Source organism: Lacerta agilis, chromosome 7, assembly GCF_009819535.1.
Source record: "Lacerta agilis isolate rLacAgi1 chromosome 7, rLacAgi1.pri, whole genome shotgun sequence".
Lineage (NCBI taxonomy): Eukaryota > Metazoa > Chordata > Lepidosauria > Squamata > Lacertidae > Lacerta > Lacerta agilis.
The window spans coordinates 79,457,455-79,478,336 of NC_046318.1; the positions used below are offsets into that span (position 1 = coordinate 79,457,455).

The 20,882-nt window shown below is 41.3% G+C and overlaps 2 protein-coding genes and 1 pseudogene across 5 annotated transcripts; all 3 read left to right on the plus strand.

Moving 5' to 3' along the window:
• Positions 1-1,284: 1,284 nt before the first annotated feature.
• On the plus strand, positions 1,285-4,532 carry LOC117049408 (mas-related G-protein coupled receptor member X3-like). 4 transcript variants are annotated; one of them, XM_033154064.1, is made up of 3 exons: positions 1,285-1,444; positions 1,679-1,822; positions 3,371-4,532. In XM_033154064.1, the coding sequence occupies exon 3, from the start codon at positions 3,414-3,416 to the stop codon at positions 4,392-4,394; it is 981 nt and encodes a 326-aa protein (XP_033009955.1). In that variant the 5' UTR covers positions 1,285-1,444; positions 1,679-1,822; positions 3,371-3,413; the 3' UTR covers positions 4,395-4,532. The 4 variants fall into 4 exon arrangements, with proteins under 4 accessions (XP_033009955.1, XP_033009952.1, XP_033009954.1 ...); XM_033154061.1 differs by having other exon boundaries at positions 1,285-1,822; XM_033154063.1 differs by lacking the exon at positions 1,679-1,822 and having other exon boundaries at positions 1,285-1,678.
• Positions 4,533-6,612: 2,080 nt separating this feature from the next.
• Positions 6,613-11,101, plus strand: LOC117050455 (annotated as a pseudogene).
• Positions 11,102-17,623: 6,522 nt separating this feature from the next.
• Positions 17,624-18,610, plus strand: LOC117050456 (mas-related G-protein coupled receptor member H-like). The gene has a single exon (XM_033156121.1). It carries the CDS (start codon positions 17,624-17,626, stop codon positions 18,608-18,610), a length of 987 nt encoding a protein of 328 aa, XP_033012012.1.
• Positions 18,611-20,882: the final 2,272 nt, after the last annotated feature.

Here is a 20,882-nt window from a genome sequence, read left to right on the forward strand (position 1 = left end):
AGCTCCACATGCCAAACCTAGCTTCTGATAATAATAATAATAATAATAATAATAATAATAATAATATTTATTATTTGTACCCCGCCCATCTGGCTGGATTTCCCCAGCCACTCTGGGCGGCTTCCAACAAAAATCAGATACAAAAATATCACACATTAAAAACTTCCCTGAAAAGGGCTGCCTTCAGGTTTTTTTCTGAATGTCAAGTAGTTGTTTATCTCCTTGACCTGTGATGGGAGGGCGTTCCACAGGGCGGGTGCCACTACCGAGAAGTCCCTCTGTCTGGTTCCCTGTAGCTTTGCTTCTCGCAGTGAGGGAACCGCCAGAAGGCCCTCGGCACTGGATCTCAGTGTACTTCCTTTCTAGTCATGTATTCTTTACATGCCCCACAGTTGATATTACATATGATATCATGTGTGACAGGCAGGTGAGGTTTGGGAGAAACAGCCTTCCCTGCAAAATTAGGTCTTGTTTGGCCTGCTGGCTGGAGGCTCCCCATTCCTAGCACACCTTTTCCCTACCTGAAACCCTGCAAACTCCAACTCCCACTATCCACAGCCAGCACGACTAATGGTCAGATATGATGAGAATTGTAGACCAAATCATCTGGAGAATGCCAGGTGGGAGATGCTGGTCTGCATTACCTGTCAGCATCTGTCCACAGTTTCAGGCAGGGACTTTCCTAGCCCTACCTGCAGGTGCCAAGAATGACACCCGGGACCTTCTCCATGCAAACGGAGATCTGGTTTCTCCTTTGCTTCCCCCAACCAAGAAGTTGCTCAGTGCAAAGGTAACAAAGGTAAATCCTTCAGGTAAAGAATGTGGCCAAAATGTTATGGACAATGTCCCTGAACTGTTTGGCTGGGGACAGCATAGAAATTGACTATCCCCCCCCCCATAGTTTTTTTTTTAATAAAAAAAACTTCTCTCCTTTTCTCTTTCTTGCTCACCTCCTAGTTCCTTCCCTATTCCATTTCCAGTGACAAATCCTCACCACTCTCCTTTCCGCTATTCTTCCTGTCCTGGGATCTCTCTCCCTGCAACCCTATGACTTGTTCACTGCAAAGGAAGTCTGCGCTCACTAGACTCACTCTATTGAGAAAGGGCGTTTACGGTTGCCTAGAATTTGCGACAATCCCCGAGGTCCCTCCAAGCGCCCTCTTCTCTTCAGGCTTTCTTCCTTACCCACAAGGTCCCTTCCAGCTTCCACTCTAGAGATTATTTCACGCACACCCTTCATTCCCGCTGCAAACCCTTCCCAGAGGCACCGCCTCCTCACTTCCCTTCCCATTTGCCTTCCAAACTTAGTGTCTTCCTTCCAAAATTAGCCTCACTCTGAGAGTAACGGGGTCGCATCGCTCTGTCACGGTTGCTGCTTTTACTACCGTGGAATTTCCGGAGTTTTAACTGTTTGATTTGCCCCCGTCTTTCATTTCCTAACTCGGTAGGTATCGGTTTTTCAAGAGAGCGTCTTCATATCTCTGGAAAGTAGGGTGGAGAGAGGTTTTTTTTCCCCCCGTCCTCAAATACCCTGCTGGGTTTGGCTTTCCTTTTGTATACGCCCCGTGGCTCCTTTTGGATAACAAGTTTCTGATCTGTCTGCAAGTGTATCTCTCAGTGCTGGAAGTAGCGCAGTTAAACCAGGGCTGGAGAATCTTCGCTGCTTTTTCTCCTACAGGTAAGACGAATGATTGTCGTTACGGAAGTGAAGCTCTCTGGAACTACTAGAAGACAACTGACACGTGTTTGATGGAGTCTCCTATCTTTTGACTCATCAAAGGGAAGAAATAAGACAGACTCAGTATTCTTCGTGGATGTGAAGGTAGTACCGAATGTGGGACTTGGTACAATTTTTGAGATGCTAGAAAGAAGTTTTTATTCATTCATGTCTAATCATGGGTGTAGCGGGGGGGGGGTGCAGCGAGCAGGTGCCCCCATCAAGTAAAAAAAAAAAAAGACCTAAATGACTAATTGTGTCGCAGGTAACTTGGTTCTGGCACCTCCAAACATAAAGCCCGCGTCCTTCAAATAATTCTTGCTTACGCCTATGCGTCTAAGGATGTGATCCTAATTCCTAACACAATTTACTCTGGAGTGAGCCCCATTGTAGTAGCCTACAGATGAGTCCCCTTTTACGCGGGCGTACCGTTACAAACCCCTGCGCGCACGCAAAATCGCGTATAATGGGAATACCCAGAAGTGACCCCACCCCCAGAGCCCCCCAAAAGGCCTCCCTGACCCCGTGCGTCAGTTCTGCCAGTCCACGGAGCTTGCACCCCTGCCTCTCTGGCTGGTGCGTGCAAACAGGAGTGACAGGGCGGCTTGCAGGTTCGCAGAGGGACATAGGAGCGGCAGCCGGCAGCAGTTTCACCTGAGCTACACCGCCAAGTGAAATCGCCACCTGGAAACAACAAGGAGCTCGCCCGCCCGGGCGAAGAAGGAGAAAGCGGCAGCATCAAGTGGCCCCGCTCCGCCAGGCGCTGCGATGCAAGCCCCCAGACTTTGCAGAGCAGCCCCGAGGTTGGGTGATGAATGTTGACGCACATGGCGAAAAGGAGGAGTGCTAGGTCCTGATGGGCCGTTCCCTTGCCCACTCGTGATTGGCCAGGCGGAGAACCAATCAGGATTTTTAATAACAATACAGTAATAATTAGAGTAAAGTTCCGGCCAAAAAAAGGAGCTCTGCTTTGGCGCAGTATAGGGCAATTGTTTTGTTCAGAGGGAGGGAGAGAACATTAGATCCAGAATAATTGAGTCCTTTGAGTGTTGGCAGATGTTGCAGAATAAAGTGGGTCAGGTCAGGTCAAGGGTTGTAACGTTGGGTGAGAACCAAAAGAGGACAAAGAAGAGATACAGTGTTTTATCTCACTGTATGATCTCTCTCTCATGTGTCACTGAGCCACCTGAGCTGAGGCTGCTTAGACTGAATGCTATGTAAGTCCTAGAAAAGGCATGTTCTGGGGTTGTTCTCAGGATGGGGCCAGAGAGGTGGGGGTTTAGGCTGGATCCCAAACACATTTAGTTCAGTCATGTGAGTGAAAAACTTAGTATAGAAGAAGTTCCTAAAAGGCTTGTTTTCCTTCCACCAGGCTTAGACAGAGCCAGAGCAGCACAGCTGATAGGCAGGGTTTGAATCTGACGTTACTTTATGCCAGCTGAATTTAAACCTGTTTGATTTATGACAGCTTCTAGTCTCTAAGAAAGTAACATCACTGAAGCGAGATCTCAGTGCTCCACAGCGATCTCTGCCCTTTCAATTGACAATGAGAACAAAAATGGGAGATTTATAACCAACTGCAGGATGCAGTGTAATATTTTTCAGCATTATAACATAAACAAACTTCTCTTTTTTCTCTGTTTTTCCCTGTAGGTGACTCCGCAAGAAGTAGCTGAAAGAGAAGAGATTGAACATCATGGCCAATAATAGCCTGCACTCTCCAATCCCCTTTGGTGCTGAAGAGGAATATAATAGAATACACAATGCAACCGAGCTCCCAGACTATACAGATTTTGTTGACAAAATGCCACCATATGATGTAACGGTTGTTATTATCCTTGTCTGCATTATCCTCCTTAGCATCTTCGGACTTTTAGGGAATGGAACTGTCATCTGGTTTCTCGGTTTTTGCATGAAAAGGGCTGTTTTCGCAACCTATATCCTGAATTTGGCTGTTGCTGACCTTGGGGTCCTCCTAGGCTTAGTTCCTTGGAGGATAATTGTCTTCCTCGATCATTTTCATCCGCAGCTTGTCAATCTCCAGGTTTACTATTTAGCGATCTGTTGCTTTTTCTCCATGAACCTCATCGGTCAATTTCTGCTGACAGCCATCAGCATTGACAGCTGTGTTTCTGCCGCCTTCCCCGTTTGGCATCGATGTCGCCGGCCACCCAACCTGTCCATCATTGTGTGTGCCGTCCTATGGAGCCTTGCTTTCCTGATCACTCTAGTGCAAATCCTGAATGCCACTGTCATCTTTGGAGTAGATTTTGTTTGGTACCAGTTGCTAGTGAGTGCTGTGTTTTGCCTCTCGCTCATGACTGTTTCCACTATCATCCTCTTCATCAAAGTTTGCTTGAGATCACAGCAGAGGCAGCAAGGAAATGTTTTAATAGCCATCCTGATGGTGCTCCTCTTTTCCCTCTTGTTTGCTTCTCCATTTACCTTCCATTATTTAATATTTTCTTCCCCCGATCTCCCATTTCCTAATGCACTACTCACTGGGGTCTTTTGCTGCTGCCTAAACAGCAGCATTAAGCCACTGATTTATTTCCTGGTCGGGAGGAGAAAGAGGGGTCAGTCTAGGGAGAGCATGAAAGTCATACTCCAGAGGCTTTTCAAGGAGGAGGAAGACTGCAGAGAGGAGGTAGAAGTCCCAATCCAGACACAGGTGTGATATGTTCAAAGTAATCAGAGATCTCCACAATTACACCTCTTGCTATGACAATCTATGTTCCCCTTAGCCCTCTTTTTTGCAAACCTGCTGCTTTTCACTGTTGACTGTATAAGAAGAAGAAGAGAAGAAGAATTTGGATTTGATATCCCGCTTTATCACTACCCAAAGGAGTCTCAAAGCGGCCAAAATTCTCCTTTCCCTTCCTCCCCCACAACAAACACTCTGTTGGGTGAGTGAGGCTGAGAGACTCCAGAGAAGTGTGACTAGCCCAAGGTCACCCAACAGCTGCATGTGGAGGAGTGGAGATGCGAACCCGGTTCCCCAGATTACGAGTCTACCGGTCTTAACCAATACACCACACTGGCTCTCATGACTGGGGAGGAACAGAAATAAACCCTCATCTCATTTCTTCAACTGCTGGTTATGTGATGCTTTTAGTACTTGGTGCTTGTTTCATTTTCTTATTGCTCTTTGCTTAATATTAATAATAATTTATTATTACGGTCAAAGATCAATTCAAGAAGCACAACTGAGACAACTTTCCTAAAGTGAAATAGACATTTAAAACAGTATACAATAACAACTTATAGATTAAAAGCTCTTTGCTTATTTTAATGAGATTTCCTGTGGCTATTTTTTGGTGTAATTTCAGGGGTATAGTTAAAGTCTCCTAGACTGAAGGACGTTAAGGGGGGGGGGGGAAATCAACTTTATTTTCTTAAGAGATGTAATTGGGGGGCGGGAGGGGGGGAATCATGCCACTTCAATCGTCTGTAAGGAGATTCTAAATTATCTAGAAAATAGGTTATTTGTATAGTGGATGAACTACCCGAGTTTTAATATATATGTTTTAATGTACAGTTATATCTTAACATATTACACACACACACACACACACACACACACACACACAGAAACAAACACATAGCTCCCAAACCTTTGAAAATACATCAGATAACTCCTTTGAAAATATTCCAACTAATAATAAAAAGAGATAATAGAACATGCAATAGCTGTATGGATATTAAAGGGATTTTTTCCAACAACAACAACAACAACAACCATCAATAGACCATTGTGGAGGATGTACTCTTTAATTGCCCATGAAGTCCTGGGAGAATAGAAAGATTTTCACCTGGCAAAGTTGGCACAGAAAGTGGCTACCAAATCTCTATCAGCAGGGTGTTCCACAAAACAGGGCGTAAAAAAAATGTTGTCAAATGTTCCTTAACAATCCTGGGAATGACCAAAGATGCTCATGCAAATGGTGTAATTGCTCAAGCTGGAATACAAGGATTCAGGTGATCCCTGAGGTATCCAAGAGCCAAATTCTTTGAGGTTCTGTCAATCAATAGAAGAATCTTGAACCTGGCTCAGGAAAACCCAGAGCAGCTGTTTTAACAATGGAGTCACATGTTCTCAATGAGAAGCTCCCATCAGCAATCTGGCAGCAGCATTCTGCATCTTCCAGAACTTCCAGACCAGACCCATGAGCAGCACCACATCAAGCACATCACAGCAATCTAGCCATGAGGTTACCAATGCATGGTTTGTAGTGGTCAGGGTATCCCTGTCCAGGAACAGCCAGAGCTGCTAAAAGACTCTCCCAGTCACAGAGGACACCTGAGCATCTAGTGACAAAGATGTATCCAGAAGAACCCCCAAACTTCACACTTGCTCCTTCAAAGGGAGTGCAACCACACTAAGAACAGCAAGTTTCTCAATTCCCAAAACATAGGGACCCCCACCCCACCCAAAGAGCTCCCATCTTCCTAGAATTCAAACACAGTTGATGAGCCCTAATCCAGACCACTACTGCATTCAGACACCGGTTCAAAGCTTTCACAGCCTCTCCTGATTCATATGTTATGAAAAGGGAGAGCTGTTTGTCAGCATCAACACTGCTGATACCTTGCCCCAAAACTCCTAATGATCGCATCCAGTGGCTTCATATAGATATTAAATATATATTAATGTTAATTAGAGTTCAAATGATATACCGCAAGTGAAATATATCATGTAAAGAAGCTTAACATATATTCAATCTGCTTCAACATTTTAACTTTTCATGTTTTAAAGTATGGTTTTGATATTTCTTGATATTTCTGTTTATTCTTTTGTAAGCTGCTTTGGGTGGTTTTTCTTTCTTTCTCTACAATCAAGAAGTGTATAAGTTTTATGAAATAAATGAAATGAAATAAATGTGACATTGGTTACCATGGAATTGCCTGCTAATGAAGGTGAGAAGGAGAAGGATGACCTGGTGAATCTGCCACTTTCCACAAGTCACAGCAAATGACTCTGAATGCTTGCCCCCTCCGCCTAGTTGGCGTAACCTACCATCCTTGGTAATTGTGTCTCCCCACCAATAGACACTTCTCCCACCCAATTAAAGACCCATACAGGACAAATGCTTTTAGCCGTTAAAAGGGCAGGAAGTTGTTATCTTGCTTAGACAGCCTTGATTAGAAATGTGGGGATGAGGTCTTGATTTATTCCATTTGTCTGGTACAAATAAAGAAGTGCGTGAGACATGAGCTGCTTCCTCCAGAACCAATTACAAACCTAGTCTTCATAACTGTAGCCTTTTGGGACATAAATGACAGTAGTCTCCTCCTCCTTGGTGAACTGATAATTATCTTCATATCCAATTAAAGAGCATCTTCTTGTCCTATGAGGCAAAGAATAAATTAAAGCCAGACATAGAACAGGAGGGACCGTTCTGCATCTTTGAGTGAGACTGGTAAGATTTTACATTTCCCCCTGGGGCATGAGTGGGGCCACATTTTCTGTCTCTTACCAGTAACTCCTTATGACCTACCATCCCAAGTGCAAGATGCTGTGTCCTTGTGCTCTTGCACTCATCATCTCTGAAGATTGCTGATCTGCATTTAGTCAAAAGGTTGGGTGAAAAATTTACAGGAAAGGCTGTAGCTGCAATGCTTGCAGAAGGTTAATTCCCAGCACCTCCAGGTAGGGTTTGAAAGACCACTTTTAAAAATGCTAGAGAGTGGCACTGAGAGTCAGTTTGACAAGTCCTGATCTTGATAGACCAATAGTCGGACTCAGTAAAAGGTCACTTCGTGAGGTTTTGCCAAGAGAGAGAACAAACATTGTATCCAGACACAATGAGATTAATGTAACTTAATAGGTACTGCAGGATAGACTGGGTTATTTCAAGTGAACCAAGTCCAGTGGAGGCAATTCATCTATGACTGATCAGTGAAGTTTTGGGAAAGTTGGTTTTATTAAGGGAATACAAAGCGAGCACATTCCCAGAAGCAAACACAATCATGGATTTCAGCTTAACATATAAACTTATACACTTTCTTTAATTCTTTAATTCCTTTCTTTGTCCTGTGAGTGACTAAACTGTAACGTGAAGCTACAGAATAATAGTTATCCCCTTTCTATAAGTCACTTACTGAGTCAACTCTCAGAATGCCAGTAGAGCACTTTCCTTGCTCTTGGGCCTTACAAGTGAAGGTTATTTACATCCATACCCCATCATTAGAAGTCTGCACATTAGTTACTTGGGTTTATTGGCAGTTCTTGGAAATTTCCACATCACCCCAAAACTACAGTAAAAGAGAATCTGGTAGGCAAGGAGGACTGCTAAATCTTCCCAGCATGCTGTGTATGAGGCTACTATGGAGGAAAGGGATGTAGATGTAAACAGCTGCCTGGATTAGGGCTAGGCTGAAAGCCAGGAAGGTGTGATGCCATCAGTTCTCAACTGCAGCTAAAGCAACAGCCACAACTGCTAATGCTCAGTTGCCTTGGACTAGGAAAATTGCAGGGGCATTTGGAGGGGAGAGTCATGTAAACCTTCTGTCATCACCCCCAAGAGAATCTGTTCATTTGTTTATCAATCAAGTATGATTGCTTCTTAAAGGTGCCACTACTACTTGGGTAAACACCTCCCTCCCCAACCTGTTTGCTTCACATCCATCAAAAACAGACTCCCTGGTGAGGGGAAAGCTAATATAGACATATCAGAAAGCTTACTCTATTTTGGGGAGCATCCTAGGAACTGAACAACAAAAAGAACACTGAGTTCTATGGAAGTCAAGCTGGAAATTTAGCACTTGTAATTCAATCAAAGAAAATCTAATAAAAATGTTCTACAGGTGGTATATCACTCCACATAAGCTATTGCGAATGTACAAAAAGATGAGTAATAACTGTTGGAGATGTGAGGAGGTGCGGAGTCTGTATCATATCTGGTGGGAATGTAATAAAATCAAAACATTTGGGAATGAAGTTCATTTAGAACTGGAAACAATTCTTAAAACCAAATTTCCAAAAACACCAGAAGCATACATTTTAGGCATAAGAACCCCCGACATTCCAAATAAAGTGAGGAACTTTTTTCCTATACGGCTGCAAGAATCCTGGTGGCATCATGCTGGGAAAGTAATATAACTCCTAGTAAAAAAGAATGGCTGTACAAAATCTTAGAATATACTGAGCTGGTTTATCTTTTGGGGGGTGGGGAAATAAAATATAATCCGAGAAATAGATTCATGGAGGAATGGGGTAGTTTTTTGTATTATCTAAAACAATGGTGTAGCACCAACATGGTGCCAGTATTGGAATAATCTTTGTTCAATCTTGAAAAGATATAATAGTAAAGTAATATGCTAAATCTTATGAATAATGAATAGTAGCATAGCGATTGATGTCAGTGTCATACCTGTTGTTGTTTGTTTTGCCTAACTTGGTTAAATGGAGAGATGAATTAGGGAAGTCTAAAGTCAATATTTAATACCGCCTTTCTTTTGGGTATAGAAAGGCTAAAACACAGTATATATATTTATCAGTTAGTATCGTAACAAGGTATAATTGCAAAAGAAGAATTTGAACGATGTAGGTATATTTTTGCTTATCTAATTAGTTAGTTTGTTTTCATTTTTATGTATGAATGCATGTAATATGTATGTGTAAATGTTTGTTTGTGGTTTTGGTTGTTGTTAAAAATTTAATTAAAAGACATAAAAAAACCCACTGAGTTATACATCATCATCATCATCATAATAATAATAATAATAATAATAATAATAATATTACATTACTGCCTGACCTCTCTTTCAGAACTTCCTCACATGCTCATTCATTCCTAGCCTGCTGTTTTTGCATTGGAAGATAGTCCCACCTGGATGGATATGCAGTAAGTAGGTAAGTGAAATTCACTGCTATAGAACTTTCTAACAAACTCCTTAAACAAGGGGGAGTCCTTCTCACTCTGTCTCAGTCCATCTCCTTCATCCTTACTGATATCTCTTCCTATGCAGGAATGTTGAGCTTGGCCCTAGTAAAAGAAATATGATTGAATCCCAATTTTGGAAAGGCATTACAAATTGGACAATAGGGCAAGTAGACCAGGGAATGCTGTGCTGACCTCTTCCCTTGACACCAATGAAACACAATTTTTTGATAAACTAACTATAAGTACAAAAACAGTTTTATGAGAAGAAATCCAGAGGGTGTGTCCCATGTGGAGGATTTAGTTAGATTGCACAGAATTGTACTTATGACTTTTGGCTTGATAGAGAAAAGTTGTGGGTGTATGTGTGGGTTCAATGGGCTCCTGGCTCTCACCATTATGTGTTTTGCACAGAATTCCTGTTGAGTCAAACTTCTTTGTGATACTTTCCATTTTCTAGAGGAAACGTCTACTCCAGAAGAGGGGACAAGATTTCCACGTGCAGTCATTCATCATGGAAAGACATATCAATGGGACTTTGCAATCCGCTGCGGATGCTGTGACGGATAATGAGTATAACAAAACTTACAATAGCTCAAATAATGGCCAAAAAGATTTAAAGCAAAACCCATTTGATGAATCTATAATGTATGGCTTCCTTTTACTTATCTGCTGTATGGGATTTTTGGGGAATGGAACTGTCATCTGGCTTCTTGGTTTCCGCATTAGGAGGAAACCGTTCACCACCTACATCCTTAATTTGGCTGTTGCTGACTTTGCATTCGTCCTGAGCCTGGAGTTCTTTTATTTTATTGACTTTACTTATGATGTTATTTATAGCATTGCTCTTTATCTCTTAGCCTTTACATACAACACCAGACAACTTCTTCTGACAGCCATCAGCATTGACAGATGTGTGTCTGTCCTCTTCCCTATTTGGCATCGGTGTGTCCGGCCGACACATTTGTCCACCACTGTGTGTGCCCTCATATGGGTCCTCTCCGGTCTGATCTCCATAGTCCTCTACATTCTCAAAGAAACAGATTTCCTTACGTCATATAACATCTTTCTTTTTTTCTTCATAGAATATTTACCATTTCTCTTGATTGGACTGCTTTGCCTCCCACTCATGACATTTTCAACTATGATCCTTTTCATCAAAGTGTGTTTTAAATCAAACCCACGAAAGCGGGGAAGGCTTTTAACAGTTATTTTACTTACTCTCCTCTTCTTCCTCATGCTTGCTTTTCCACTCAATGCCATTCTTATTGCTATATTCATTGTAGGCCTGATTATTCCCGTTCCACTCCATTATGCCTTGTTGTGTGCCTCCCTCAACAGCTGTGTGAACCCCTTGCTCTATTTTCTGGTTGGGAGGAAGAAAGGAGGTCGATCTAGGGAGAGCCTAATGGTCATCCTCTAGCGGGTTTTGAATGAGGAGGAGAATGACAGACAGGAAATGGACTCTCCTTGTTCAATCCCACTTAGGAACCTTTCATAAGAGTTCTTTGGTCTGACTTTAATGTGTCCTTTGACTGCTTTGATTCCTCTTGCTCACCAGGGTTTTGTTGAACATTTTGGGGTTTGTGTAGCTGAAATATATCCTACTTTACAAAGGGAGGAGTCATGTCTATTGTTATCTCATTTTTTCTTCTATGCCCCACCTACCTATTGTATACAGCCCCTGAAATGTTGGCTATGAAGATATGTACCCCTTTGGCTGTAAGAGGCTCCACACCATTTAACTATACTGTACCAGCTGCACCACTTTCTCCACAAACCAAAGTCTACTTGGAAGTGCTAATGGTGACCTTTAAACATTGCCAAAATGGAACTAGGGTATTTCAAGGACTGCCTTCACTCCTGTGACACCACGTTCACCTTATGATTTAATTCAGAGACTCTACTTAGGTGCCTACCGACAATCCTTGCTGTTCAGTCGTTCAGTCGTGTCCGACTCTTCATGAAAGTTAATTAAAAAGAGATAATAGAACATGCCAAAGGCAGTATGTGTAAATATTCATTCCCCGTGTGCAGTCATGGGATTGCTTTTATCACATGACGGTGTATGTTTTCATTCCACATTGTGGGAAGTGACAGAGACAGGATGTTTTTATTACTTTGTTTCCATGATGTAGGACTTTTGTCCTCTGTTCTCTCTTTGCCATCTGATGCTGAAGAGGAAGGAGATGAGTTACGATGCTCCAAGTGTATATATGTAAATAAATGTAATTTAGCCAAATTGCTATGCTACTGAGTCTGAACGCTGACTGCCTATACTCTGCTGATCCTAAAGTGTGCTGATGCCTCTTGGTATCAGTCGCTGTGATATTCGGGCTGGAGAAAGCTTTTGAATCTCCCGACCAAATGGTCAGGAGGGAGAGAACATGCCAGTCAGGCATGTGTCTCTGCTGGACTCCTATTCGTGTGTAGGACCTCCTGACAGTATGGATATTAAAGGGTATTTTTTTAACAACAACAACAACAAATACCAATAGACCACTGTGGAGGAAGTAGGGTGCTCCACAGAACCAGGCTTAAATTCTTTTTGTTGTCAAATGAACCGCCACAATCCAGGGAATGCCCAAAGATGCTCATGCAAATGGTCTAATTGCTCAAGCTGGAATACAAGGGTTCAGGTGATCCCTGAGGTATCCTATAGCCAAGTTGTTTGGGGCTATGTAAATCAATACTTCTTTTAAATTGTTTTTATTGCAAAAAAACAAAACAGAACAAAACAAAATGTCAGCTCACATCAACAACAAGAATAACCCATCAATTCTAACACATTACAGGTATAAAAGTACAATTTATATACATATGTTTTATGTTTCATCAACTTCTCAGAAAAATCAAAAATCAAAATTAAAAAAATAAAACCACAAAACAAAACAAAAAAGACCACCTCTACTCAACCAAGTACCAAAACAGACAAACATTTAGACTTCCTATCGTTCCCCAATGAACAATTCTTATCTACTTGTGAATGTCCTTAACTTTGTTGTCTTCTCCTTTATAACCATTCTCATACATTCTTAGAACAGAGCTTAACCTAAACTTGTCACCTTCAAATTTTACAACTCCAGGGTCACTCAAAGGCTGCCATAGACTTTATACCATTGTTATTGCTTTGTAGATATTTTCTATACTTTTCCCATTTTAACACAAAAGCTTGGCTTGTATTTCCTCTTAAGCTATTCGTTAACTGATCCATTTCTGCATATTCCTGTAGCTTATTTTGCCAGTCCTTTATCGCTGGGATATTTCCCCCCTTCCAGTTCATCGCTATCAGGGTTCATGCTGCTGCTGTGGCACATAGAAATATATCTCTTACTTTTCCCAGAATATCTTTACCTATAATACTCAGAAGGAAAGCTTCTGGGTTTTTTAAGAAAGTTAACCCAAAAATCTTTTTGAGTTCCTCATATACAAGGTATATATAAATCAATACTAGAATCGTGAATCTGGCTCAGGAACAGCCAGAGCAGCTGTTTTAACAATGCCGTCACATGTTCTCAGTGAGAAGCTCCCATCAGCAATCTGCCAGCAGCATTCTGCATCTGCTGGAACTTCCAAACCAGATTCAAGAGCAGCCCCACATCAAGCACATCACAGCAATCTAGCCACGAGGTTACCAATGCATGGCCTGCAGTGGTCAGGCTATCCCTGTCCAGGAATTGCCATAGCTGGTAAAAGGCACTCCTAGTCACAGAGGACACCTGAACATCTAGTCACAAAGATATATCCAGAAGTACCGCCAAAATTCACACTTGCTCCTACTAAGGGAGTGCAACCCCACTCGGAACAGGGAACTTGCCGATTTCCAAAATATGGGGACCACCCACACAAAGAGCCCCCATCTTCATAGAATTCAGCCCTCATCCAGACCACTACTGCATCCAGACACCAGTTCAAAGCTTTCACAGACTCTCCCGATTCATATGTTATGGAAAAGGAGAACTGCGTGTCAACATCATCGCACTTCTGACACCTTGCTCGTAAACCTCTAATGATCGCATCCAATGGCTTCATATAGATATTAATGTTAATTGGAGTTCAAATGATATTACCATAAGAACAATATATCATGTAAAGGTACTTAACATATTTTCGATCTGCTTCAGCATTTTAACTTTTGCATGTTTTAAAGTATGGTTGTGATTCTTCTTGAAGTTTCTGTTTATTCTTTTGTAAGCTGTTTTGAGATGTGTGTGTGTATGTGTGTTTTACAATCAAGCACTGTATAAGTGTTATGAATTAAATGAAAATAAATGAATGCTACATTGGTTACCATGGAATTGACTGCTAATGAAACGGGGGGTGGGGATGACCTGGTGGATCTTCACACTTCAGGAGTCATAGCTAATGGCTCTGACTCCTTGCCACCCTACACCTAGTTGGCGTAATCAAGAGCAACCCCCCCTTCCCGCTCTAGGAATCATTTCTCCCCACCAATAGTCCCCTCCCCTACCCAATAAAATGTGCATAGGGGACAAATGATTATGGCTGTTAAAAGGCCAGGAAGTTGTTATCTTGCTTTGACAGCCTTGATTAGAAATTTGGGGATGAGGTCTAGATTTATTCCATTTGTCTGGTACAGATAAAGAAGTACGTGAGACATGAGCTGCTTCCTCCAGAACCAATTACAAACCTGATCTTCATGACTGTAGCTTTTGGGGACATAAATGACAATAGTCTCCTCCTCCTTGGTGAAATGATAATTATCTTCATATCCAATTAAAGAGCACCCTCTTGTCCTATGAGGCAGAGAATCAAATTAAAGCCAGACAAAGAACAGGAGGGACCTTCCTGCATCTTTGAGTGAGACTGGTAAGATTTTAGATTTTCCCCTGGGGCATGAGTGGGGCCACATTTTCTGTCTCTTACCAGTAACTCCTTATGACCTACCACCCCAAGTGCAAGATGCTGTGTCCTTGTTCTCTTGCACTCATCATCTCTGAAGATTGCTGATCTGCAGTTAGTCACAAGGTTGGGTGAAAAAATTACAGGAAAGGCTGTAGCTGCAATGCTTGCGGAAGGTTAATTCCCAGCACCTCCAGGTAGGATTTGAAAGACCACTTTTTAAAATGTTAGAGAGTGGCACTGAGAGTCAGTTTGACAGGTCCTGATCTTGATAGACCAATAGTCGGACTCAGTAAAAGGTCACTTCCTGAGGTTTTGCCAAGAGAGAGAACAAACATTGTATCCAGACACAATGAGATTAATGTATCTTAATAGGTACTGCAGGATAGACTGGGTCATTTCAAGTGAAACAAGTCCAGTGCAGGCAATTCACCTATGACTGAACAAAATAGGAAATTCTTTCCAGTAGCACCTTAGAGACCAACTGAGTTTGTTTCTTGGTATGAGCTTTCGTGTGCATGCACACTTCTTCAGATGCATGCACACGAAAGCTCATACCAAGAACAAACTCAGTTGGTCTCTAAGGTGCTACTGGAAAGAATTTCCTATTTTGTTTCGACTATGGCAGACCAACACGGCTAACCACCTGTAACTGCACCTATGACTGATCAGTGAAGTTGGAAAGTTGGTTTTATTAAGGGAATACAAAGCGAGCACATTCCCAGAAGCAAACACAATCATGGAATTCAGCTTAATATATAAACTTATACACTCTCTTTAATTCTTTAATTCCTTTCTTTGTCCTGTGACTGACTAAACTGTAGCATGAAGCTACACAATAATAGTTATACCCTTTCTATAAGTCACTTATTGAGTCAACTCTCAGAATGCCAGTAGAGCACTTTCCTTGCTCTTGGGCCTTACAAGTGAAGGTTATTTACATCCATACCCCATCATTAGAAGTCCGCACATTAGTTACTTGGGTTTCTTGGCAGTTCTTGGAAATTTCCACATCACCCCAAAACTACAGTAAAAGAGAATCTGGTAGGCAAGGAGGACTGCTAAGTCTTCCCAGCACGCTGTGTATGAGGCTACTATGGAGGAAAGGGATGTAGATGTAAACAGCTGCCTGGATTAGGGCCAGGTTGAAAGCCAGGAAGGTGTGATGCCATCAGTTCTCAACTGCAGCTAAAGCAACAGCCACAACTGCTAATGCTCAGTTGCCTTGGACTAGGAAAATTGCAGGGGCATTTGGAGGGGAGAGTCATGTAAACCTTCTGTCATCACCCCCAAGAGAATCTGTTCATTTGTTTATCAATCAAGTATGATTGCTTCTTAAAGGTGCCACTACTACTTGGGTAAACACCTCCCTCCCCAACCTGTTTGCTTCACATCCATCAAAAACAGACTCCCTGGTGAGGGGAAAGCTAATATAGACATATCAGAAAGCTTACTCTATTTTGGGGAGCATCCTAGGAACTGAACAACAAAAAGAACACTGAGTTCTATGGAAGTCAAGCTGGAAATTTAGCACTTGTAATTCAATCAAAGAAAATCTAATAAAAATGTTCTACAGGTGGTATATCACTCCACATAAGCTATTGCGAATGTACAAAAAGATGAGTAATAACTGTTGGAGATGTGAGGAGGTGCGGAGTCTGTATCATATCTGGTGGGAATGTAATAAAATCAAAACATTTGGGAATGAAGTTCATTTAGAACTGGAAACAATTCTTAAAACCAAATTTCCAAAAACACCAGAAGCATACATTTTAGGCATAAGAACCCCCGACATTCCAAATAAAGTGAGGAACTTTTTTCCTATACGGCTGCAAGAATCCTGGTGGCATCATGCTGGGAAAGTAATATAACTCCTAGTAAAAAAGAATGGCTGTACAAAATCTTAGAATATACTGAGCTGGTTTATCTTTTGGGGGGTGGGGAAATAAAAGATATTCCGAGAAATAGATTCATGGAGGAATGGGGTAGTTTTTTGTATTATCTAAAACAATGGTGTAGCACCAACATGGTGCCAGTATTGGAATAATCTTTGTTCAATCTTGAAAAGATATAATAGTAAAGTAATATGTTAAATCTTATGAATAATGAATAGTAGCATAGCGATTGATGTCAGTGTCATACCTGTTGTTGTTTGTTTTGCCTAACTTGGTTAAATGGAGAGATGAATTAGGGAAGTCTAAAGTCAATATTTAATACCGCCTTTCTTTTGGGTATAGAAAGGCTAAAACACAGTATATATATTTATCAGTTAGTATCGTAACAAGGTATAATTGTAAAAGAAGAATTTGAACGATGTAGGTATATTTTTGCTTATCTAATTAGTTAGTTTTTTTATTTTTTATGTATTAATGTATGTAATATGTATGTGTAAATGTTTGTTTGTGGTTTTGGTTGTTGTTAAAAATTAAATTAAAAGACATAAAAAACCACTGAGTTATACGTAATAATAATAATAATAATAATAATAATAATAATAATAATAATATTACATTACTGCCTGACCTCTCTTTCAGAACTTCCTCACATGCTCATTCATTCCTAGCCTGCTGTTTTTGCATTGGAAGATAGTCCCACCTGGATGCATATGCAGTAAGTAGGTAAGTGAAATTCACTGCTATAGAACTTTCTAACAAACTCCCTAAACAAGGGGGAGTCCTTCTCACTCTGTCTCAGTCCATCTCCTTCATCCTTACTGATATCTCTTCTTAGGCAGGAATGTTGAGCTCGGCCATAGTAAAAGAAATATGATTGAATCCCAATTTTGGGAAGTCATTACAAATTGGACAATAGGGCAAGTAGACCAGGGAATGCTGTGCTGACCTCTTCTCTTGACACCAATGAAGCACAATTTCCTGATAAACTAACTAAAGTACAAAAACAGCTTTATGAGAACAAATCCAGAGGGTGTGTCCCATGTGGAGGATTTAGTTATATTGCACAGAATTGTACATATATGACTTCTGGCTTGATAGACAAAAGTTGTGGGTGTATGTGTGGTTCAATGGGCTCCTGGCTCTCACCATTATGTGTTTTGCACAGAATTCCTGTTGAGTCAGACTTCTTTGTGATACTTTCCATTTTCTAGAGGAAACTTCTACTCCAGAAGAGGAGACAAGATTTCCACGTGCAGTCATTCATCATGGAAAGACATATCAATGGGACTTTGCAATCTGCTGCGGATGCTGTGACAGACAATGAGTATGATAAAACTTACAATAGCTCAAATAATGGCCAAAAAGATTTCCAGCAAAACCCATTTGAAGAATCTATAATGTATGGCTTCATTTTACTTATCTGCTGTATGGGATTTTTGGGGAATGGAACTGTCATCTGGCTTCTTGGTTTCCGCATTAGGAGGAAACCGTTCACCACCTACGTCCTTAATTTGGCTGTTGCTGACTTTGCATTCCTCCTGAGCCTAGAGTTCTTTTATTTTATTGAGTTTACTGATTCTGTTCTTCATAGAATTGCAGTTTGTCTCTTTCCCTTCACATACAACACTGAACAACTTCTTCTGACAGCCATCAGCATTGACAGATGTGTGTCTGTCCTCTTCCCTATTTGGCATCGGTGTGTCCGGCCGACACATTTGTCCACCACTGTTTGTTCCGTCATATGGGTCCTCTCCTGTCTGATCTCCATAGTCCTCTACATTCTCAAAGAAACAGATTTCCTTCTCTCAGATAACGACTTTCTTTATATCTTTGTAGCATATTTTCAATTTCTCTTGACTGGACTGCTTTGCCTCCCACTCATGACAATTTCAACTGTGATCCTTTTCATCAAAGTGTGCTTTAAATCACACCCGCGAAAGCGGGGAAGGCTTTTAACAGTTATTTTACTTACTCTCCTCTTCTTCCTCATGCTTGCTTTCCCACTCAATGCCATTCTTATTGCTATAGTCATTGTAGGCCTGGATATTCCCCTTCCACTCCATTATGCCTTGTTTTGTGCCTCCCTCAACAGCTGTGTGAACCCCTTCCTCTATTTTCTGGTTGGGAGGAAGAAAGGAGGTCAATCTAGGGAGAGCCTAATGGTCATCCTCCAGCGGGTTTTGAATGAAGAGAAGAATGACAGACAGGAAATGGACTCTCCTTGTTCAATCCCACTTAGGAACCTTTCATAAGAGTTCTTTGGTCTGACTGTAATGTGTCCTTGGATTGCTTTGATTACTCTTGCTCACCAGGGTTTTGTTGAAAATTTTGGGGTTTGTGTAGCTGAAATATATCCTACTTTACAAAGGGAGGAGTCATGTCTATTGTTGTCTCAATTTTTCTTCTATGCCCTACCTACCTATTGTATATAGCCCCTGAAATGTTGGCTATGAAGATATGTAGCCCTTTGGCTATAAGAGGCTCCACACCATTTAACTATACTGCACCAGCTGCACTACTTTCTCCACAAACCAAAGTCTACTTGGAAGTGCTAATGGTGACCTTTAAACATTGCCGATTTGGAACTAGGGTATTTCAAGGACTGCCTTCACTCCTGTGACAGCACGTGCACCTTATGATTTAATTCAGAGAGTCTACTTAGGTGCCTGCCGACAAATCTTGTTGTTGTTCAGTCGTTCAGTCGTGTCCGACTCTTCGTGGCCCCATGTACCAGAGCACGCCAGGCACGCCTATCCTTCACTGCCTCTCGCAGTTTGGTCAAACTCATGCCAGTCGCTTCGAGAACACTGTCCAACCATCTCATCCTCTGCCGTCCCCTTCTCCTTGTGCCCTCCATCTTTCCCATCATCAGGGTCTTTTCTAGGGAGTCTTCTCTTCTCATGAGGTGGCCAAAGTACTGGAGCCTCAACTTCAGGATCTGCCCTTCCAGTGAGATTAAACAACCTCATGGTGCTTTAGTTGAGATTCCTGCATTACAGAAGGTTGGAACAGATGCCCCTTCCAACTCCTCAATTCTATGAGTGTATGATTCCAGGAGTTTCTGAATTCAATTCTCTGTGAGAACAGGCAAGTTCCATTCTTTTGGAGATTTAAGCATGGCATGTCCTGAAGACCACACACACACACACACACACTTCATAATGTGTTCAGCTTCATCTATCACTCTGTATATATATATTTAATGACTGGTAGGAATTTTGGGTGTCTTTCTTTTAATATAAAATACCCACCTGTTTTGTATTTTTGATGGTTGTCATTTTGTACTTGTACAATGCTATCTGAAGAGTTGGTTTCTTGAAAATCAGTCTATACAGGTGAAACTCAAAAAATTAGAATATCGTGGGAAGGTTCATTTCTTTCAGTAATTCAACATAAAAGGTGAAAGTAATATATGAGATCGACTCATGACATGCAAAGCAAGATATGTCAAGCCTTTATTTGTTATAATTGTGATGATTATGGCGTACAGATGATGAGAACCCTAAATTAATAATTTCAACTTTGGGGTTTTCATCAGCTGAAAGCCAAAATCATCACAATTATAACAAATAAAGGCTTGACATATCTCGCTTTGCATGTCATGAGTCTATCTCATATATTAAACTCCAGTAGCTAATGAAAACAATTGCTTACATAAATGGACTTTTCCAAGATATTCTAATCTATCAAGTTTCACCTGTATTTGTGTTCAATAAACAAGCAAAGAATGAAACCATATTGAAGCAAGCACTTTTATTAACTGCTGACATATACATTATGACGCATGGTGTGTTCTTTTTTTGCCTTGCTTTTGCGTCTGTTTAGATCTGCTTTCTCTTGTTGTTGTCCTGTACTCTACACATAAATAAAAACCATTCTTAAAAGTAGAATGATACCTGCCCTAGGAATCATTTCTCCGCACCAATAGCCACCTCTCCTACCCAATAAAATGTGCATAGGGGACAAATGATTTTGGCCGTTAAAAGGCCAGGAAGTTGTTATCTTTCTTAGACAGCCTTGATTAGAAATGTGGGGATGAGGTCTTGGTTTATTCCATTTGTCTGGTACAGATAAAGAAGTATGTGAGACATGAACTGCTTCCTCCAGAAGCAATTACAAACCTAGTCTTCATGACTGTAGCCTTTTGGGACGTAAATGACAATAGTCTCCTCCTTGGTGAACTGATAACTATCTTCATATCCAATTAAAGAGCATGTTCTTGGCATATGAGGCAGAGAATCAAATTAAGCCCTGATGAAGAGCAGGAGGGACCAGTTTGCATCTTTGAGTGAGACTGGTAAGCTTTTAAATTCCCCCCTGGGGCATGAGTGGGGCCTCATTTTGCAAGATGCTGTGTCCTTGTTCTCTTGCACTCACTCCTGCCGTCCCCAAACCCGTTTGCTTCCCATCCACCCCACTTGTTTTGGGGAAAGCCAACATAGACATATTAGAATTTTCACCCTATTTTAGGGAGAATCCTAGGAACTGAGCAACAAAAAGAACACTGAGGTATAAAAGGAAAAC